Source organism: Chamaea fasciata, unplaced genomic scaffold, assembly GCF_029207755.1.
Source record: "Chamaea fasciata isolate MVZ Bird 193981 ecotype frontalis unplaced genomic scaffold, bChaFas1.0.hap1 SCAF_5, whole genome shotgun sequence".
NCBI lineage: Eukaryota > Metazoa > Chordata > Aves > Passeriformes > Sylviidae > Chamaea > Chamaea fasciata.
The window spans coordinates 13812123-13835849 of record NW_027094090.1 but is presented as its reverse complement, the minus strand read 5'-3'; the positions used below and the strand labels follow the sequence as shown (position 1 = coordinate 13835849).

Genomic DNA, 23727 nt, shown 5'->3' with positions numbered 1-23727 from the left:
ACACTTTGTGCAGTTGCCAGAATGTAATTTCCCAATGCCCCTTACTTATTTCAAAGTATGCTTTTTTTGGTTTCAAGTGCTTTTGCAACAACACTTTTTCACATTTTGTCATGTAAGTACTCCTTGCTCATACTGAACCCATTGGTGAGGACAATGGTTACATATGTGGAACTGGAAGGGCAGCCACATAAACTACCAGGAACCTCCCACACTGGCCATAACAGTTGGTTCTCCTTCCTATTTTGGGGTCTTCCATTATTTGTGCTCACTCCACCTAAGGACTTCATGCAGGGAGCTGGGGCAAAATTCTTGCTTTGCTCATATTCTGCTGCATGTATCGGAGCCCAGTGGTTGTTGGGGAGATGGTGATGGCCTGCTGAAACCTCTCTCTTTGGGTCTACCTGGCAGGACAATGTGAAGGCTGCCCAAATCCACAGCATGTTAATCCTTAGGGACCATGTGACATCTGGGGCTAGCCAGAATGCATCCAGCCTCAGACTGATTTACGGCACAACCATTGCCTAAGGAGCAACAGAGAGGTTCAATCATCAAAGCTGGTGATGTACAAGAGAACAGATTTGGATGTGGAACATGGCCCAGAAGGACAACTTACCTCCATAAGGACATAGTCCTTAGTCAATACGTCCACTAAAATTTGCATGGTGATTTCCATGTCAGCATAATTTTCTGTCCTAAGGTCACTTTCACTTGATAGAATTTTTTCTCTCATTTACTCCTTTTTGTGTTAAAATCAACTTGACAATGTCCTTACATCCTTACAAACCATCCCATTAGATCATTGCCATAACATCTCGTCAAGGACTCTCACATTCAGACACAGTTGCAGTTCTAGGACAGTCCTTTATAAAGTGCCACAGACACTTCTGCATATAAATAGGGCATCACTGAAGAAGATCTCTCCAAAACTTCCTTGCAGTGCTGTTTAAAGGACATTTTAATACATGCCTCAACCCTGTGATTCATCTGCAGTACAGCCCCACAGAACCTGCACCATAACATCCGCATAAATGCCCCACTCCTATCTCTCCAATATAGACTTCAAACAAATAGGGAAAGGAAGAAATGTGCTCTTAAGGCCAGATTTTAAGTTCCGTAGTCATTCCCATTTCTGCTCTATCTGCCTCAATACCTGGTAGTCCAAATGTGAGTTTGTTCCTGGAGGTTTGGCCTGACAGCTTGCAGAGAGGGTTTTTAACTCCTCGTAACACATATAGCAAGGATCCAGGGTTAGGGTGCTTTCCTTGCCCTGTGGATTTCTCCATCATCCTCCGGCCATCTAGATGATGGCACAGCTTTGTCCTACTGGGACTTAGACAAGAAGCAGATGGGTTTGGTAGCAGCTGGCAAGGCGCATGGACTACTGAGATGCAGGAAGGTGAGACAGGTTTTCCACGGGTCCGAGCGCATGATTACATCTTGAAACCATGGTCCATTGCTGTGGCAATGAGTCCGGGAGAAAGGCTGCAAGGTTACAAATGTTACATGTTTTCCTTAGCAAGTCTCCATTGCCTAGGCCTTTTAATTGGCAATGGGAACAGGCAGAAAGTAGCCTTTTCAAGGTCTGACAATCTCACAGCCTTCCAGAGCCCTATAACTCATGAAGGAGAGAGAAATATTTTGAAATTGGGCACCTGTGGGGAGCCAAATTTCCATGAAGTGGCATAGAAGAGGAGCCTTTCAAACTTACAGTGTCAAAAGAAGCCTCCCAGTCTGGATGTTTCCACAGACCTCATTGTGACATAAGCATCTTTCCTTGAAAGGCCAAGGACTCCCACCAAGAAAAGGAGCACTGGTACTCTTCTAATCAGCCTTCAAAATAGCTCTTTTCCAAGACCGTCTACCAAGTCAATTGATAACAAGATAAATCTACATTAGGTATAATCTGCAGAATGCTTCCTTCCTCCCAGAGCAGAAACAATAGGAAAAAGAAGTCAGTATAATCAAGAACTGCAAGGGCTGTAGGCTTGTCTGTGGTAGCATGTTTGGGCTGTCAGATACTTCTGAGTTTTGGATTCTCAGAATAAGACAATTCTTTTTCTCTCACAATTTGTATAGACTGTCAGGAGCAATTTGCTAAGGCATCCTAGGACCCCTGGGCTCAAATGGGTCTGTGCACACAGGACAGCTTACAAAGTCCATATGGATCTGCATGCTTCTCAAAATCATACCTTCTCATTTTCCTGAGTTCCTTTCTCAGGATCATGTGTGTTTAAAAGCCACATTTCTCTAGTAGCCCCACTGTAAACATTCTAAATATTCCTAAAACAGGCCACTAGCAACATTAGCAGAACTCCAAAACAGCAGATCTGCCCTTTCCATAGGAAAGAAAGGGAAGGGCAATTGCCCCAGAACTATCTCTCTGAAAGGTAAGAGTCACTCATTGAGCATCCCTTTGGCTATCTATAATACCTTTTTCTGAAGGTGATGATGAAGTAATGCAGCAGAAACGCAGACACAGAAGTGTGGGGATCTTTGGGTGAGAAAATTCCCCTTGACCAATTGTCTTTTTGACAGGACCAGTCATCTTTTTAAGTAAGTCCTCAGCTCTTTATCCTTCTCAAAATGTGTCTGGAAAGATTGCAATATGGATACTCCATAGATTCCCTGGACAGAAATAGAAGAGGAAGATGCAGACAGCCGATAGCCTCTTTTACTTACATTACAGATTGTCCTGTGGGAGCTGGCAGCAAGGTCCAGCTGATCTTATCCTTATTTTAAAATAGGGTAATGATTATGGAGAGCACAGAGAGATTCTCAGTGTGTGATCAGTGCCTCACCACTTCCCCGGCCAGTTTCCAGCGTGATACTCACCATGCTGAGATCTTTTACTTAATCTATAAAGTGCTAGCCTAGTTTTATGTTCCTCTCCATGGAATCAATTTCACATGGATTAAGATACATGGAGAAGCCCAGTCATCACTCTAGCTGGGGTGGCAGGGAAGGAACATGAGCTGGGGTTGCACTGGTCTCCTTGCCTGTCCTGGTAATGTCCAGATCAGGCACATCTGGAAATCTGGCATGTGTTTATAGAAATGAGCCAGGTCTTTGTGAATCTCCACCACTTCTTGCTCTTTCAACACCAAAGCAGAGAGGAGGGAGCACCATAACACACCAGGAGGCAGGGCTGACTCCTTGCAGACCTTTTCTTTCCCTGCACCTCTGTGTGTCACATACCTGGTGTCAGCAGCACTATTCCCTGCTTGACATTGGCCCACCTGGATGTCAGGTCAGGAGGATGGGAACAGGGAAGCAGGGCAGAGGACGGCAAGTAGACAGCAGCATACTGGCTCTCCTGAGACAAAAAGGCATTATATCCCAGCAGGGGCCATCCTGGAGAACTGCAACGAATCCTGTCCTGGGCTCTAATGTGCCTGGATGCAAAGGAAATTTGGGGTTCTTAGTAACTGAGATTTGTTTGTGTTTAATAGCCAAAGAGACGTGCACTTTCTGCCATGGAGATGGTCTAAGTGAAGGCTGGCAAGGCAACCTCCAGCCATCCCATCCCTCCCTTTGTGACGGGAAGCTTTGGTGCAGAGATGGGTCCACTCCTTCGTGCCATGGAAATGGCACAACAATTCTAAATGATGGAGGACAGTGTGGAACAAGTATTGACTCTATCAGAGTAAAATTGATTTGCGTTCACAAGAATGGTACATTTAACAATCAGTGAAAAACCTTTTCATGTCCTGCCAGTGTTTCAGTGCATCATGTACAGAACCAGTACAGAGCTCACTGAGGATGCTAGAAATCTGCTGACCATTACAGATGATATTGGGGTTGGGTCTTTCTGGATTCAAATTATTTTCTCCAGTGAAGTGGTAAGTTAGTGAGAGGTGAGAAAGAGATAAGAACAATGTCTCATAGCCTTTAAAATACAGAGAAAACCACAGAATTGTGGAGCATCTGAGGCTGGCAGGGACCTCTGACGATTGTGTATTTCAGATCCTGCATGTTGCCTGTCACCTGTTGCCTCTTGCCCTGTCCCATGCACCACTGAACAGCCTGGCTCTGACTCCAGGGTGAGCAGTCCCAGCTCTCTAAGCCTCTCCTTGTATGCCAGCTGTTACAAGCCCTTAACCGGTGGCAGTGGCCCTTGACTGGACTCAGTGTGGGAGGTCCAGTGGCATGCCCAGTACAACTGGAGAGTCTTCATCCTGCCAAGGTCCCACTGAATGGCAGCACAGCCATCTGCTGTGTCAGCCACTTCTCCCTGTTTTGTATCTTCTGCAAACCTGCTGAGGCTTCTCTCTGTCTCACCACCCAGGCCATTAACACATCTGCACCCTAACACAGGGTGAGCCCTAGGGTATGTCACTGGTGACAGTAGCCAAGTTAAGAGAACACGTGAGGATTTGTGCCTGGAAGAGCTTAATTTCTGTTGATCCAATATATGGAGATGTAAGAAGAGTTCTTCTAAGGGTTTGTGGAAATACGTGCTTTATTGGAGACAGACTAGTAAGTGTTAGAATTTATTTTGAAATGCCTATTATTTAAAAATATCTACTGCTTAGTAAAGCAAGGAACATTATTTGATTTTAAATATGTGCAGCATTTTAGGACTTGGACTTCTAAAACATGTAAACATTTTAAAATAACTCCATTGTGTGAATAGGTCCTTGTTTAACAGTGCAATGTCTTGTAAACATTTTAAATAATTTAATTGATAAGTTTTCTTTTCTTTCTGTGTCTCAACCATTGACATTCCTCAGTTTAGATGTCAACATTTCTATGCCTGGAAGCTGGAGAATAAAAATAGTTACACTCTAAAAAGCGGGCAGCGCTGAGGGTGAAAGGTCTTGATCTTGCAAGTTCTTGCTCACATGGAAACTCAACAGCACTACTTGGGCAAGGAGGAATTACTCACCCAGCAGAAATTACAAAATGAGGCTGATCTCTGCTACTAAAATGGTAATAACTCAAACATGGAAAAGATTATTCACTCTCCGATGAAACAGAAGGATTCTGAGTGTACAAATCTGTGAGTTTTCAAGAACTAACTAGGGCTGAAACTCACTAGAAATCTGTTTTGAAAACAGATGAGAACCTCCTGTTAAGCTGTTAGACTGCAGTGATGTTTCAACAATTGGGATTTTTTAGGGTTTTTGTGTTGAACATAGATGAGCTACAGGGATTTCAGGCCCATTTGGAAGCCAACTATGTATTCATGTCAATATTAATAATGCCTTGGGCTAGACAGAAAACTTGAAAACTATTTGTTTACATAAATAAAAACCAGTGCATTTTTGGAGTTACTTCATTCTATGGCCTTAAAAAGAGTGTCCTTGGCACAGTAAGATGACCTTATCCTTAGAAAAATAGTATTATATGTCAGAAATGTCTTTATTTCCTGACACAGCGGGACAGAAAAGCCATTTTTATTCTGAGGAATCCAGCTTGTTAGTTTGAAATCTAAAGAGAATGAACGCATCATGACACCACAATACTGATTGTCTGACTCTTATAGATAAGGGTGAGTGCCTAATGGCTGTTTTCCAAACAAAGAGCACTCAGTTAAGAACCAGGGTACATGTCAAGAAGGTTTTAAAGGGGAACATTACTCACAGCACAAGCGTAGTTAAAGAATATTAAATAGGCCACAAAACTCTTCTCTCACTGCAACAAGGGGAAATAATACCCCAAATCTATAGATCTTCTATTGTCTAGCTCTTTTCTACCTGGACCACCACCTTCTCTGATTCTGAGCACCTCTATGCTGATCTTCAACTGCAATTTGACAGAAATGGTACAACCCACTTCCAGGATTCAGGGACAGTCCAGTTGGTGTGACCAGACCCTGCATTAGGTTTCTGCCACGCCTGGACAGTTTCAAATCCATTTGCAGCAAAAGGCATTTACCACAGTGGAAGGTGCATAATTCTCGATCCTTCTAAACATCTCAACTAATATAATTTAGCTAGTAGTTCTCAGCCTGCAAACAGGTACCTAAACTTCCCAGTTGCTGGTCCCATTCCCCTTTGCTCCTTTAAAGACATTTCTGATTTTCCCTCTGAGAGATGATAGTCCCATGAGTAATCAACCAACTTCCTAACTTGCTTCTTCTCTGCTGTTTGTGGCAGACACTCCCCAGCTGTAGGCTGGAAATGAAAAATCTTCTCCAGTGCAAAGCTCTTTGCTTAGCACATCTTGGTGGTTCTCCCATGGAGAAGGTAATGGGCAATACAGCTGCCTTTCTGTTGTTTCAGTGTACTTGACTCTCCTTCTTATCTACCTTTTCAACTGGAAAAAAGGAGATTCTTTGAATAGTTCTAGTATAGCTTCTTACATGGGAAGCTCTGGGGAGAGTCTTCCACTCTGTGAATGGGCTGGTCTACTGCTAATTAATGCTGATTTCCTTTCTTACTTTTGGTTGTGTCTGAGCATAACTGCTGCATTTGGAAGAACAGAGCAATTACCTTTTCCAGATCTCAGTGTTTCCTCTGTTATTCTTGGTCATTATCTTGTAAGCAGTTGTGTGCCTATGGACCTTTGTGCTTGGCCAGTTTTCATGGTTGGATGGATGAAGGTCTAACATTTTATTGCTCAGAAGCATTTTTGTAAATAATCCATTTCCAGCGTAAGACTGCAACTGATTAGTTTCTTTCTGGGAGGAAGGATCAGAGGTCCCAAAGAAATGGAAATGTCATGTTTCTGTGTTAGTTTAAAGGTTCTTGACCCTGTTGGTGTCTAAGTTACTAAAAACTGAACTGGTCTGTCTGACTTTAAGAGAATATGATCCATCAGTAGAGATCCACAAATAAGTCGGGTTTTTTTCTTTTTTCTTTTTTCTTTTTTCTCTGGCTTAGCTCATTTTCTGAGCAAAGTATTACATTACATTAAATATGTCTCCCACCACTGTTTATTTGCAGGCCTGTTCTTTAAACGATAAGGCAATTTCCTCTCAAATGCAGCTGATTTCTCTGTGACTCACTCTGACAGCTGTGACAATCTGTTTGTCACAGAGCTATTGGTACATACCAATTTATATATTAAAAGTAGCCGAAGGTGGAGCAGTCTCATAGGTGGGTTTACAGTCTAAAACATTATGTGAAGATTCATCCGATTACTCTCTGCTTTTGTGGGTTTTTTTAATGATGGTATTACTTTTTAACTTTGCATTTCAGTGAGTTGTCTTAAAACAGTGACTCTTACCTGGGAAAAATACTGCCCTGGAACGTCCCAGTTCTGCTCCGTGCTACAGTATCCAATATGATTCTATGGCAGTGTGGGAACACATCAGGCCAAGGTCGGTAGTGGGCCGTTTGCCATTCTGGGGTGAATTGTTTCTGGCTCGGTACCATACGCCTGAGGGTGGCATGTGTCTTCTCAGGAAGGACAAATTACTCTCCTTCATGTTTGGCAAGCTCCTTCTGGCATGCCAAAGAAGCCTATATTTAGTACGGTACTGTTTAGCCAACAAGCTGGGAAAATTGACATGATGCTGCTTAGAGATTTACCAAGGCTGTTTTCCAAGAGCTGAAGAAGACATGGTTGAAGTGAGCTTTGTATTTTCAGCTTTGAATCTTGCTGCTCCTATGTTCTCTGGGTACAGTACATCCTTCTCCCAAGCCTAGGCCTGTGGTGTTGCAGCTTGAGCTCATTTACCCCAGCTTGGCATTGGTGGAACTCCTACAAAGCTGACTATTCAGATATACAGCTTGGTACCCAAAATTCTGCTCTCCTTGTTCTGTTGAATCCTGGCTGTAGCTGTCACTGTTCCTGCTCCCACGGTGACACATGCTGTCCTGGCTGCCTAAAGGCCACATGGTCCAGATGTGCTGAGAGCAGAGATCCAGAGAGCAGCAGCAGCTGTTCCCAACAGAACCCTCTTTGCCTCTCATCTGCGTTGGGCATGTGGCTTACCTACAATTCAAGAAGCTCATGGGACCAAAGGCAACATGAGCCCTGATGCTCACTGTGAGAACTTCACCTCCGCTGTTCCTTTCCCTCATGAAACAGCAACATCAGGAACCTCCCAAGGAAGTGGAGCAACACCATGGGGTTATCCTATTTCTCATTCATTTTATTTCTCTTATTTCCACCCCAAACTGGCCACAGGAACATTCACTGTTCAACAAGAGCATCTGAAGATCCTTTTCCTGGAAGGACATGCCTGTGAGAAGGTCTCAGTTATTTACTGTTTGTATTAAGTTGAAGTTACCTTTTCAACTGGTAATTTGCTCTATATTTAGGCTTTGGAAACATAGAAGTGCTAGAAAGAGGGTAAAAGAAATTACCTCTTTAGGAAAAAAAAGGCAAACATCCCAATGTAAACATAATTTTATTGCTTTTATTTAGGCTGTGTGAAGGAATGGAAATTCACAGAGGATAAGATAAACAAAATAGGCTTTTTATTAACAAGATGTTTCAAACACATGCTCTGCTCACAGCTCAAGACACATGAAAAAAAGATTAAGGAAGACCCTCATTCTCTAATTTCATGTCTCTTCCTTAAAAAATCCATGTGACTATTTACTTGTGTCTTGACACACATTCTCATAAGCAAAGGAATTTTGGAGTTAGGCTTAAAAATATTCTCAAAATGTACCTTAATCCTTTGCTTGGCCATTAACATCTTCTTTTCCATCAGAAACAAGTGTTGCTTTTGGCTGTTGTAGCTATAGCCAAAACATGAAAAATCATCTGTGCTCGTGTTGGCTGTATTGGAATTTTCTCTTCTATATGCTAAACGGGAGGTCCTTAGTGCTGGCTAATCCTGTACACGTCTTCTCTTCATTTGCAGTTTTGCTATTGCTGGCAGGATATTGCGCAGTGAAGAGCATGGTGTTATCCTCTTTCCCTATATGTCCCTTCTGTGTGCATAAAAATTAGGTTGTTCTGCTGATTTAATTACTGTGAGGACAGATCATCTCCTTAGGAGTCTGGTCACAATACTGACATTTCTTGTGGAAGTTCTAAGTGATTTGACACTTCTTATTATAGTACAATTTGTAGCTTATCTTCCAGTGAACAAATGTTGATTAATAATTCTTGGCATTACAAACAAATCACAACTTTTGTTTATTTTCAGTGGTTCAGTCAACTAGGGGAAGGTCCTGACAACTCTAATTTGCTCTGCTTAGTAGATGATCGACTATTTTTTTTTATATTTCTCAGCCTTCCATCCATTGGGCCAAGAAAAATCTGGAGAGCAGGTTGTCCATGTCTGGGACATTCACCCTGTACAGATCTGTTAAATCCCTCAGATGTTTGTTGTTGACTATTACTTTAATATATTCACTGCAGGTCCCTTACTGCCATGTGGTAACTCACAGCTGTGAACATTCCTCAGGTCATTAACTCCCTCTAGTCCATTTATCTGCCAGGGAAGTATTTGTTTGCATCTTCCAATGGAGCCCTTTCTCCACGACTAAAGTAGCATTAAGACAAGTGCAAGACAAACCAGCTGTTGGAGGGCAATACACACTCCTCCTTTTAGCTCGGTAAGAGGTGTTGTAAACCATAGATTTTAGGAAAACCTACATGGTAAATTTACAAGAAACATATAACTCCTGGCAACTCGTAGAGTCTACATGGCACACATAGACATGAAAATGCACTGAAGAATGATGTTTCCTCCCTGTACACCACTCCCCTCACAGCTCACAAGCTTTGTCGGGCTCTGTCACAGCCTGATTTGCTGTACAGTCAGTTCCCAGGTTGTTTGATTGAGTTTGGAAAATTACCATAGTAATCAGCTGTCACAGGTAATGGTTTCCTCTGAGTTTAGAAAGAGCAGCCGCCAGCTCCTGCTGTGCTCTGTTGTGTGTGCCGGGCATTGCTGCCAAGCTCCTTGGGTTCTGGTTCTGCAGTTTTGTACAAAGGAAGCTGTCTCTAGCTATTTTTGACCATTCTTGCTGGGGAAGTGCACAGCCCACTCTCCCTGGGTGTACCTTCTGAAAGTGTCCTGAGTATCTTTCTTCACATGATTGAAGCCTGTCGGTTGTAATGACCAGGTGCTGTTTCTGCAGTCCATACTCCAGAGCTAACCCTGTTTCTGCTTTCCACAGTTCTTTGGTAGCCAAGAATGCTTTGTTGTTCCACAAATTAACTAGAATTACTAAATCCTCATCAAGGACTGATTGTCCTAAAAGATTCAATATCTCATTGATCTCATTTTATCTTCTAGTAGGCACTGAGCACTTTGGAAGAATTAACGATTTCTCCAAAAGTTGTGGGGTTTTTTCAGCTCTTTTAATGATATTTTTTTCCTGTGGGCTTCTCTGGTTTCATGCCATACTTTTATGTCTTTTAAATCATTCCCTTTGTGAATTTGTGACATTTCTGACATCTACAAATATTTATTTTCTCTTTTTGAATGGAAATGTTGCTACATGGGTGTTTGTTCCCTCATCTACACTCATGAAGCTTCTCCCTGTAAGAATGCCAGCAAATTGCCCACTTTTAATGTGTTTAAATTGTTCCAAGTGTTTTGGTGTCCTGTTTTGGAGGTCTTGCTGTGAACTATGTGACAGCTGCTGTTTTACAACAAATCCTGGCAAGTTTTTACAACCTATATTGTGGTTTCTAAGCCCTTTTGACAAAATGATGCATTTAATATTTTTTCTATTATTCAGTTTCAGGTTGTAATCTCTCGATCTTGTAAATAACACTAATAAAGACTTCTTGTAGTTCATATTTGATGCTGTTTTACATTAGGATATTGCAATTATGATAAAGACTTTTCCATGTATCTTTTTTATTGGCCTATCCTTTGTGAAGATGGTATTCCAAAGGGCGCTCTCTGAAGCACTTCTTTACAGGGAGTATTAAAAGCAAGTAACTTGCTTTTCAGAAAGTGCAGTTGCTGATGCCATTAGCTAAATAGATTACAGTGTTGGACAGCATGCATACGTTATACCAGGTGGGACAACCAGGCTGTGGTGGCCCCACATTATTACTTTTTAGTCTTGGATGTTCTGAAAAAGGGCTGTATTTCTCTTATTATTGCACTTAACTGCATTAAGGTTTATCCACTTTTCCAGTCAAACGTGTATTCACTATAAAGTTCCTTTTCTACTTGATAAGAGTAGTCAGGAGGCTGAATACAGAGTATTAAACCTGGGAAAGCTTAGTCTTCCAGTGCTTTGTATCTTAAAGCATTTACAGACAGTTTTCCTCATTTCTTTTCCTCTTTGTTTCCTTGTCAGAGTCAGGAGAATTTTTAGCAAGTTTCTCCCAGTGCAGCTGTTGACAGCATCTCCAGCTACCAGTACTTTTGACGTGTGGTTTTTTTGCTGACATTCAGCTGTGCATTTCCTGGCTGTAAGATGCAGACAGTTTATTCTGGTTTTAGACTTTGAGGTCCAAGGAACAGCAACAAGAGAAGAGAGATTAGGGATTAGGGTGAAGATCCTGAGCAGCAGCAGGAGCAACGGCAGCAGAAAATAGTCATTCATATTATGGTTTTACCTACCAATTAAAAAGAGAGTAAACTTAATGTTTTATAAACTATTTATTCTCACAGAATAGTCCTGCTAACACCACTACTTACAAGGCATGAATCCCATAAAAGGGCCTTTCAGTAACAGACTCTGTCTGCTGAGGTCTTAACCTTGTGGAGCACACAGTTCATCCTGGCACTTAAACCCTGACTCTACACCCATTTTTGCCAGAGCTGCTGCCACTGTGTCCTCACTTCCCTGGGAAGGCTGCAGCTGCACCCAGTGGCCACCTCTTCCCCACCAAGCTGGTAGCAATCTCCATAGGACTTTCAAGTCTCTGGCCTTGTTAGAGGCCACTCTTTACCCACACTTTGGTGTGCTGTTGCAATGACAGAATCCCAAAGGCGTCCTCTGAAGTATTAATGTGTAGCTGATTAGCATCTCCCTATAATTGCCTGCCTTTGCATCAACCATCACTTTGAATCGAAAGGTCCCTGCCTGGAGTGTTTTGGTTTCAGACTACGTTGAAGTTACTGAGATCTCTGGGTATTTTAGTCTCCAGGCAGGCAGAATTACTGTTTTACAGGATTTGGAAAATACATCTTCCCATATTCTGTGGGAAGGAAACAGGTTTGTAAAACAGTGGCGTTGTCATGAACATCATCAAAATGAAAAATAACTTTGGCTGGAGGAAAGCATTTCCTGAGGAGACCTGTTTATTTCACCAAGATTTTTTCATGCAGACATTTGACAGCTGAGCAGAGGATCTGCCATCCAGCATCAGAGACAGAGTCTGTCCAGGCCAGTATCCTGTCCTTGACAGGGACCAGCTCCAAATACTTCAGAGAAAAACGCATTTCCATCATGATGGGAAATAACTTCCTCATGTGATCAGTTTACTGCCAGTCTCAGACACTTTCTGGCTGTATCTTGAATTCTAATGAACTCTTTATAATGAACTGCATTGTGGCAGCATATTTCTTAGGTTATCAAACAGTGATAGCCCTCTTAGCCTTTTGCAGAATAATTAGTTTTGATAAAGAAAGATATATTCAAAGGCAAAGAAGCATCTGGTACAAACTCTGAACTGTAGTCTTTAAACTGTTTTGTACTATGGGTCATAACCATTTCTATTTTATTTCAATTTCTCCTTTCAGGGATCTTTCCTGGATATTCTTTATTACATTAGATTTGACTTTTCTTGTGTATCTACTAATTATTTATCTTATAAAGAAATGCTGCTATCTAGTGTATTATTTTCCTTTCTTTTTTCATGCACTTAATAAATGGATCAGTGGTAAACTCTGACCATAGGCACTAGACCAAAGAGAGTTTTGAGAGAGTGACCAGCACTGGCACATGGTGACTTCTAATGCTGAACACAGAGTGACTGTACCCAGGTGTGGGATGTGCTTGCACTTAGGAGATACAGCACTTCTGCCATGCACAGGAATCTTTTGTTAGCTAAAATTAACTGGCACGTGTTCCTGGCAGTGCTGCTGCTGTTTCCAAAGTGACAGCCTCTTCTTTTGCCTTCCCAGGAGAATACCTGAGGAATGGCACACACTGCCTACCTGCCTTCCCCAGCCTGCAGAGTGCTCTTGCCATGTCAAGTGCAGCCGGGCACCCTCTGAAACAACAAACCCCCACTCCAGCGGTAGGAAGGAATTTATCCTGCCCAGTGTCCATTCGTTTATTATCAGCAGGCAGGTCATCAGCCTCTCTCTTGCTGGGTATGAGACCCAATGCTGCACAAAAAGCCAGGAGAAGCCATGGTGTTGTGCCTGTCTCATTGTATCAGCAGACTAGAACGGGTCACCAGTGCCCCTGTTCTCTGAAGACATAATGGTGTGCACACCTCACATGGGTGTAACCCAGCATTTGTGTCTTTGGTCAGTCCTTGTTATTAACTGGGTAACTGCAGAGAAACAGTTCATCTCTTTCTGTTTTCTCTTCTCCAGCATGAATCTTACTTTCTGTCAGTGTGTCACAAGATTTCAAATATATTAGTACCTTTTGGGGCCAGCTCCAGCTTCCAAATGCTGAGTGGGGTGAGCATAGCAGGAATCTCTCCCTGTTGACCTCTCTTGAGGAGAATTCATTATTTCTGGAGTGTTGTTTTAAACATATATTATGTAAGTTGCAATGAGAAGATTCATGAAAGCATATGAGTGTTTTTCAGAAACTTCAGTGTTCCTGGGATGCTCAAAGAGCCCACCAGACCCTGCAGATGGTATCCCAGATTTTAATAATTTTCTTATTTTCAAGACTACTTTACACAAACCACATTATAAAGTCATTAGCACAGAGTCTGTAATCTATATAATCCTTGTGACTCTTGTGGATTTGCAGAATGCTGCTGGCAGTCAGGAGAAAGATTTATAATAAAAATACAAGAATTGACACTGTTGTACATCAAAACGACACAAAGACTCTGACTTCAGAAGGCTGACAACGACTCCTTTATTCTTGGGATGTGTCTCCCTTATATACTATTCTACACAGACCAATTCGCTTGGTGAAAGAAAGACCAACCTCTTCAATAACAATGGTCAGACCAGAGGGACATCAAGAAGAAGTCCCTCCTAGGGAAAAAATGTAAACAGATTTGCAGTTACAAAAACATGTTTCTTGTTTACAGAAGATTCCCTGGGAAAGGAATTTCAAAAACTAAAACATCTCAGGCACGAACCAGGGCTACAAAGAACCATAATTTTCACTGATACTTTTCTGAAGTGAATTGTTCATATCTGTATTTCTGTATCATTGACCACATTTAAAAAAAAATCTGCTAAACGTGTTATGTGTCAATACTCTGCTAATGATAGATTAAGCACTTCTAACAAGTACAACCTGTGTTTTCAGTGAAGATCTAAATATAATCACATTGTACACCTGAGCTCCATTTCAGCTTCTCTTCCTGTCCTGGAATATAATTAGGATGGAGCCTTGGGGACACACTCACTGCTAACCAACATCTCAATGACCTTGCTGGGGCCAAAGCAGATGTCAAGTCACAACTGAATCTGAGGCATTGACTCTAAAAATAGATTCAGATTTTCACTGTTAGGTGCAGTCGTAATGTGAATGAAACTACCAAGAAAATACAACAGATCTCAAAGACAAAGTAGCCCTTAAAAATTTTTCTAAACATAATCTTAAGGTTAACAGGAGACAATGATACTGAGACATACACATTTTCTTTTTTCTGCATGCTGTGTTAAGAGTTTCTGAAAAAGGTTAGTGGTTAGTAACTAATTTACATTTACTGGTTTATAACCCTTAAAAACCAGTAAGGGTCAGTGAATTTATGCACTGGGAGACTCAGGAAATCATCCTCCTGCTTCAGCAGTGGCATCTGTGCTAAAGCTTCAGCTCTCCAGGCCCTGGGAATGCCACTGCAGAATGGGACAGTTGTGCTCTGTCTGGGACGCGCAGCTGTGTCCCTGTGTTCACCTCCTCACCTGAAAAGCAGCTCCTCTCCCCACTGAGGCCGGACTGCCTCAAACCACATCTCTGCATTGTTTCTCCTTATGTCAGGGCTTGCCACAGAACAAGGTCAGTGGTGGTTTCCAGGGTGGGGAGTGGAGGTTTCCAGACGGACACAAAATCCAGCCGATAATCAGCAGCACGATCGTGCAGCCATTTATAAGGAGATGCTGGTGCCCACAGCTTACTCCTCAGATAAAGAGGAGATTGGACAGCTACTCTTGATCTCCCAGGAGTCAAGCTTGCCCAGAAGACACAAGGCAGCTCAACCATAGGCTGCATGGGCAAGGAAAGCAATGAAAAGTCTGGGAATTTGCTCAGCACTGTGGTGTTTCAGGTGTCCGTAAAAAACACAATTCATTATAGCACATTGTAAAAACTGCTGATAAGAAGCACCAGTCTAAATTTAGTGCAGGACTAAACTACTTTTATCTGGCTGCAGATCTCTTGTAGATCTTTTCCTGCAAATGGAGGCTGCTTCAAGAGTACCATTTCCCTTGAAGTTGTGATTAGCATTTTTTTCTCCATGCTAGAGTCAAATTTAGCACTAGATCTACTTATTTTTTAAAACCAGAAACTTACCAAAATCTTCAGATTTTTCTTCATAGAATGAACCAGGAATGAATTGCCACTGCTCTTTGAAAGTGGCAATTCTATTCACATTTTACAATTACAATAACTGCAATTCTAATACTATAGACTATTAAAATTTAAGCTATCTGACATCATACAGAGTTATTAATTTGGAACTAAAACAATTCCTCTGAGTGGAACTTTGAATATAATTTCTTACTGAGATTCAGTACTCTTTAAGAAACTGGATAAAAATATTTACATGTATATTTTGGGCTAAGCTGCTTATTCATGAATAATAATCAAATGAATAGAACATATCAATTTATTTCAGATCTATAAAATACAAATCTAAAAATATCATTTTACAGACAATATTCACCATTTAGTTTATATTTTAGTATGATCTAAAGCCTACCTTGCCCAGAATAATAATGTAACAGAATAACAAAATAGTCTACATTTTAACCTTAGAGATTTCCTTAACTGGAGTCATTTACATCAAAAATACTTGTGCACAGCAACCAACTAAGCATCTACATTTCAAGAACAGATTGGCTACATCTCATAACTGAGACACCAATTACAGTACATTTATTAAAAATCCTTCAAGAATGCACTCAGTAGTAACAGTAGTTAAAATCATAACAGTTCTGTGAAAATATCAAAGCGAATGATAACAGAATTTTAAAATTCAGTTAATCACTTATATGTAATGTAAAGCCCATGTAACATTACAATGAAGGAAGAAATTACATGGGCACAAGTGCAAAAAAGCAATATTGTAAGCCATCTTCTCTCTTTGGTAAAAATCAATTAGCAAGAAGTATACCATAATAATTCAAGTCAAGGCTAATTCAGGTTGTATGTGTTTTTCCTTTCCTATCACAGGTACACTTGATTTGCAGGCAATCTACAGTAGAGAGGTAAAATTCTACTTAACACTGCCCATTTTTTCCTCTTTTAAGTTTAAATATTGAAATTAAAGATAAGGGTTTTTCTTCTTTCATAAATAGCTTTTCAGTAGTATTGTTACTTCAGGAATTTAAAAATAAATAGCAAAATATACACAACTTCAAAGATTACATATAATTCCTTCTAGGTATATCCTGAAAATATATCACCAAGGAATAAATAACTTTGGGTTTCTCAGATATTTGGTAAAATGTCAATTATTTTTACATAAGGAGTTTTCTCTGAGGGATAAGGAAGTACCATTGCTTTTTTTACAAAGCGTTTTCTATACAGGTGGAATTCCAATAACTTTACACTAAGAATATAATCTGTAATATAATATGGATGTTCCCCACTAAAAAGTATAGTAAAAAAATCTTTCAAAATTAAGCCTTCAGAATTTCATGTTCAAATCTGAGGAACTTTCAGGTCACTATGAAGTTCTCCTACCAGTCAAGATTGGTTGTCTGCATCAGGAGGTTACAGTAACAGTAAGGCAATTTCCTCCAATGGCAGAGCCAAAGCTCTTTTCTACTGACAACATATTGAAAATCCAGAAAGGACAAAATGCTGAGGAAGGACAAAAGAGAAGGATGTGGATGAAGAATACTCATGTGTAAACCATCCTGAGACAGATATGGATTGCCCACAGAGATTACACTGCAACCATAGATTTTACATAAATTCTTCTGGTTTTGAAGGACTTGACCCTTATGAACAATTAAAATAAGGTGATAGGGGGTTTGTAGGTTATCATCTTACTCAACCTCCTCCTTATACTTATCTGAAATTATTGCTAAAGCAAAAAAAATCCTAGCCACATCAGCAAAGCGACTAGTTAAAAGAATCCAGAAACTTGAAGTGTCATTAGAAATTAAAAAAAGAAAATCTTATCTGCAGGAAGATCTTCTGGAGGGGCAGAGCAAAGTCCTTGCCTTTTCACAAGATCCATTTAAGCTGTCAGAAGAGTAAAGGCAACTTTGACTGCTCATTTATTCAGAATTCATAAATAACATGTAGGTTCACTAACCTCCTATTCACACCCACAGTTAATTTACACAAAATATCAAGCAGAATGCTTTTCTACTCCTTGTTTGATTCCAAGTACAAGATGCAAAAACCAGTTAAACTGCACTGTCCAGCCCTTATCTCTGCAAACCTCTATCTGATCAAGAAAATGCTTTTTGGCATCTTCTTCGCTTTTCCCTACTGTCAGTGCATCCCTGATATATTCAATATCTTCTTTGCTGGTTAGTTGGGGCATTCCAGTCATTAGCATCATGGAGAACAGGATGATCAGCAGGTTTGTGTGGTGTCGGAGAGCTAAATAAGCCTTCACACATACGTCCTATGAGAGAGAAGAGATTTTGGTTAATTGAGGAGATGAATTGAGAGGGATGGTGTAGGAATTTCACAGGACTCTTATTAACCAATGCCATTCAATCAAGCGAGTATGTCAGTGACAGGAGACTCAACAGAGCAGTTCAACTGAGTCGAAACGTCACAAATTTCTGCACCTGCTGCCCAGTGTAGCTTCATTCATCACAACTTTGGGGCAACAAGAACTGTTTGGGTGTACAACTAACAGGTCTTGATACTACTTTAATACTAATAGTATTAATACTGTTAATACTAAAACTACTAATAATTACTAAAGCATAAAACCCTAGCCTCACCAGAATTTCAAAAGAATTTCACTACCATATAACCTCTTTCTGTTAAAAGAGACAGCAATAATTCACTGTCTTCCTTTCCTGTTGGGATGTTCCCATTTAAAGACTGTGGCTGGCAACTGATACTGAACAAAGCAACACCTCCGGGGCTTTGCTCTTCATTTTCTATAGATGTCTATTAACTTCGCAGTGGTGACAGATTTTTTAACAGGGAAGATTTTCAGGCTTGGTGTTCTAAGGAATTTTGCTAGCTGACAGCTCTAGTCTTCAGGCACTCTGCCTTGCTGGAGGATTTCTATCACTGTGTACTGTCATTCTGGATTCCATATGCATTCTTTTTTATAGCCTTTTCATTTCCATGTATAAATAATGTGTTCTTAGAAGAGTGACATTTCTGCAGCTTGGAAAAACATGCAATGCTTTAAAAATAATAATTCCTGCTAAGCGACTAATATATAAACTGAAATTATTATTTCCTATATTAAATTTATAACTCATTTACTAGCAGAAATAATAACAATGCAACAAAGACATAAATCATTAATCAACCAGGAATTAGGTCTGCAATGCCGTAATGTAAAAATATGAAAAATATTTCCAAGGTTGTTATTATTCAAACCACAGCTGAAGCAATGCTAATTTTTACCCAATTAAATATTCAATTTAACCTTTCAACAACTGTATATTAAGTTTTTGAATAATACTTGGGAAATCCAAATGTTTTATTGTAAACTGTCAACAAATCCCATCAGCCCTCTAGAACACATGACATTTTTTACAAGATACATTTTTTTTCCTCTGAAACAAGAAGAAGTGCACAAATAACCTTAACATCTATCACTGTTTACATCAGCAACACCAGGACACCCAACTAGACAAGTTAGGAAAATACTAAGGAAGGAAGATGATATATTGAAGATCTGTCTGTACAATTTCTTTTTTTAGTATTGCCTGGGAACTTAAATCTTTTACTCTGTTCCCAAATAAATTCTGTCCTGAAATAAGATCATACTTATAAACGCCAATGTTAGTTTACTTCTAGCACAGAAAAAGATTAAATGCGATGGTCAAACCACAACTTACAATAGAAAATACCATTGCCTTGTCACAGGGAATAGTTTCTCTCCATTATAGCAGGAGAAAAAAAAAATTACTTATGTATTATCAACTTCAAACAGAGAAATCTTGTCACAAGAGTTAATCTGTGTTTTGTTACCCTTGAAAGAGATGAAAGTTCTTTAGAGTTATATCAAAGAAGGTTTGTATCTGTATGGATGATGTATCTCACTGCTTTAGGTGTCTGAGACAGAAAAACAATTATGCAGTCAAGAAAAACCTGGTATCACTGCATCTCAAAGGCAGTCCTTTCAGGAATTCAAAAGATTTTAAAAAATCTGCATCTGCCTGTTACCGTTATTTATTCAGACAGGAACTGAATGTGGTTTTGCATTAGTATCTTCCAAGAAAAGGAATTTTTATGCTTTTGAGAGAGGCAGAAGAACCAAAAATAACCCAGACGATAGGTATGTGTCAAGGATATGTACACATTTACCGTGGGATTAAGAAGAAAGCTGCTAGAAACCATAGGTAAAATCAGGGGAGCTGAGGAGCAACCAAAATCCCTTTGCCCCATAGGAAAAGAAAACAATAATCATTTTGAAAGCCTGAAACTGCCCTAATAATTATTATTATCCTAAAATCCAGGCATTTTTATAATATGAAGTGTCCAAGTTCTGTTACATAGGCCATCCCTTCCCTGTACAGTATACTGGCAAGTAAGTATTTCTCAGGGATGAATTGTGTACCCTTCTACTTTGTCACCTTTGTTTGACAATCAAATACGTGAGACTTGGTAAAGAAATGGTACAGAAGAATTTGACTAGCACTGAAAATACAGATCTCTGTATTATCAAGTCAGCAGAGTAATGAAAACATAATGAATTGAGTAAATTAAATCTAATGAATAAAAATGAGTTCATAATTCAATGCACAAACTATCAAAGACAAATTGACAGTTTCAGGCAAATTAATAATAAGTAGGTATACAAAGCTTAAAAAGGACCATGAAGACCTTAGATGAGGTTTACTCAAAGATTTCTACAAGTAAGAAGTGAGAGAGTTGAGTGTGCACAAAAGTAAAAAATTGATGGGTTTCAGCCAAAGGCTGGAAAGGAAATGCCACCACATATGACAATTACAGCAAGAGAAATCTGGGCAGTACTAGAGCAGCTGAAAAATTCACAGATGGAACAGAAAAATACTAGTCTTCTCAGGTTAAATTATGCTTAAATACATGTTTGTGATGAGGAAAAGCCCATCAAATATTGCTTCCTTCTAAGCATTTCTGTGATGTCATTAATAACCTCTGGTCTCTAATTTTCATTCACCCATCATAACAAATGCAAACAAAAAGGGAAACAAAATTAGATTAAGAACTAATAGAAAGGAAGCTCATTGCTAGTTCAGAAAAGTTGCCAGGCCACTGACAGCCTCAGAAATACACTAATAATGAACTATACTCTTCTGCAGTGAATTTTGGTCAAAGTTATTTGTCATTTTAACCTTCTCCAGCATCTGCAATACGAGCTCTGGCTAACACATCTGTATGGACTATGTCCAGTGGATAACAAAGAAATAAAATTTTATAAAAGTAGGTTATTAAGTTATTAAAAACACCAAAGACTGTAAAAAACAAAGGAGTCTTCTGAAGTACAAACTGTTTTAATGTAGTCAAGTACAAAATAATGAGAGATGCCCTTAAAAATTAATGAAGGATAAATGCTGAGACTTTTCCATTAATACATGAATGAGTCAGCAGGCAGACTGAATGAATCCCTCAATATTAGGAAATACGATGAAACAAGCCAACTGAAACGTTAAACTACAATTTTGTGGTTTTTTTCAAACTCTGACCATGTAATTAAAACACATTTTTCATAGCAAAATAAGGGATGCAAATCTTGCTCTGTGTTACACTTTTACTTGTATAGAAGTACTTTAACTTTCTTTTTATGGTATTTGAGACAGAAAAGGCTGTTAATGTACTGCTGCAATAGTGGTATATAAACAGTAGCTATTGCAGCAGAACTATACATGAACTTATATTTTTTGGTCAGTTTATTGTTGTCTGTGCCTAAATCATATCACTTAAAATGCCCAGGTCTCATACCACCACCACAGCTCACAACAGTAGAAGCACATTAATCACCTTTTATCTGGCTAAAGACACTAGTGGAAATGACATTGGTGCTATCACAGCATTCCTAAACTGCATTAGTGGGATGGTAGCAGTACTTAGAAATCAGTACTAGAGTAACAAAAAGTTTATTTAGTCAAACCCAGGACTCTATGATGGAGGCATCAGGTATTGAAGAGGGGCTATGACCAAACTTACTTCCAACTGATTTTGGTATATGGGCTTCTGAAGTAAAGGTCAAATAGTCGATAAAGAGCTGGATGATCCATATATGTGAAAACAACTTGACCTTGTTGCAGACACCTTTCAATTCTCCATTACCACACTTTCAAACTTTTAACTATTTTCTGCATCCAGAACAGAGGTCTTTTTTGAAACGACATACCCCAGACTGGTGTTTCAGTACCACACCTGCACATGACCTAGAGCTGCAGCAACAGCATCATTGCTGTACACAGCACAGCATCACAGGCTTCCTGGAGAGCACGGGCCCAGCATTCCCATCCCATGGCAAACCCCACTCTAGCATCTTTTGATCTACAGGTCCCCTTCAAAACACCTCCACTGTGATAAATGCAGTCCTGGCAAAAATGAAGATTCAAAGATTGCACATGGTTCTTTAATTATTTTCAGAAGTTTGGGCAGTGACTTCAGCCAAAGATCATTGGTTCTTCTTTGCATGGGTCCTCTCCACACAAGCCCTCTGCCTTTTGACTGCCTCTGGTGAACAATGTGATTTGTCCTAACATAAGAATACCAAAAGGAGGGAGTTGCAAGAGGATCCAAGTGGATCCCCATCCCTGGCAGGGAGGCCTGCAGGATGTGCCCAGCCTGAAGATGAAGAACACTTATTTTTGGATGAGTGAGTAAAAGCACTGAGATGCAGCCACAAATGGAGACAAAATGCTGAAGGTAACAGCATCAGGGACCCACCTGGTGTTATCATCTTAGGATAATTCCCATTGCCCATCACAGACAATCACAAGGGAGATGGGGGTGGGTGTGTGGGTGTGGGTGGGTGTGTGTGTGTGTGTGTTGGACACAGATTTGTATGTTCAAAGGAACATAGTCACCATGCACCAGAAAGAACCTTAATTAGTTACTCAGGTTAGAAAACCAGACTCCACTGCGACTAGTTCACCCACGAGAACATGAAGGTTAGGCTTTGGCTTTTACTCACTCTACGGAAGAATTTTGCTTTTGATATTATAAGCTTTCTAAATCAGACACTTTACTCAAAGTCTCTAAAGATGACCATAGGAATAATAACATCTCAGACATGCATGTACTTCTGACCAACCACATTCTCAATCATTTCATTAAACATAGGAATTGCATACTGAACTCCTTCTTTGACCAGGTCCTACACTAGCTCAAATAATCACAACTGGTTTGAAAATGCTCAATTTCAAATAGAAGCAATAGAACAGATTTTTAACACCATTCATTTCTTTCAGAGTTAAATCTATCCATCCACTTCACAAGCCAGCATCTGAGATAGCTTTGGGTCACTACAGATTTTTACTCAGATGCAGCAGTCCAAGCCCCAGAACTCAAGGGCAGAGTCAGGAGGGAATAACACTGGCAAAGCCAGGTGATGATTGCCTCACACCTGCTCATGCTCCACAGAGGCTCTGCTCAGAGCCATGAGTTTCTTCTAATTGCACAAACACTGAAGCCCTCTGCAAAGTATTTTCAAATCAAGACAAGAAACAAAGAAAGAACTGCTTATCTGATCTACTGCTAATGAGCTTTTCAATGTGCCTTTGTGAATGTTTGAATTCTAGTTCCCATAATTGTACAGATAATTTTTTCTCTTAGTTGGGCCTAAAATATCCCGGAACTGTATTATGATTCAGTACGTTTTATGAAGGTAATACCCAGGAGCCTAGATCTTTGAAAACCAAGGCACTAATGCTCATTTCAGAGGGAAAAAAAAATTGCTCAATTGATTTGCAGCTAGATACCCATTCTTTTACCTGAAATTTATGGAAATGGAGACTTGTCTTCTTTCCGGAAGTTCCCATGACATACAGAAAATCTGGAGTCAGCACAAAAGGAACTCTCTCCTTATTAATTCCAAGGAAGCTTTTATAATTCCCAAGAATATGGCCAAAGTCAATATGGAAAAGGTTACCTTCATTAAGAGAAGAAGTCACATTTAGACAAATGAAATAAACTGCTAAGAACACTTACATGTATTCACAGTACTTCCAACCTCCCTTTTTTTGGTATATATGATCACTCTTAAGTTCAGCAGAAAAGACTATTTTCTTTCTTTTTCTGGGAAATACATAATTCTGTCCTCTTAGCAAAATTACTATTTATTTATCTTTGGCAGTTGTTAGAAGTCTGGCAGAACTGCTGTTTTATCTAAACATACATTCACAGCTTTTCAAAAATCAACCAAGGAAAGCTTGTGCCTCATACCCGTAACAAT

At 39.9% G+C, this 23727-nt stretch overlaps 1 protein-coding gene across 3 annotated transcripts in view; it reads right to left on the bottom strand.

The window, feature by feature from the left end:
* Positions 1-13646: 13646 nt before the first annotated feature.
* The window catches only part of PIK3CG (phosphatidylinositol-4,5-bisphosphate 3-kinase catalytic subunit gamma), a 34516-nt gene continuing 24435 nt past the window's right edge, over positions 13647-23727 (bottom strand). For all 3 annotated transcript variants that reach the window (XM_066182883.1, XM_066182882.1, XM_066182884.1), the window contains exons 10-11: positions 23267-23424; positions 13647-17766 (exon numbers count right to left, since the gene is read on the bottom strand). In XM_066182883.1, the coding sequence (XP_066038980.1) occupies positions 17485-17766; positions 23267-23424 (440 nt within the window). In that variant the 3' untranslated portion in view covers positions 13647-17484. The remainder of the gene's footprint in view (positions 17767-23266; positions 23425-23727) is intronic.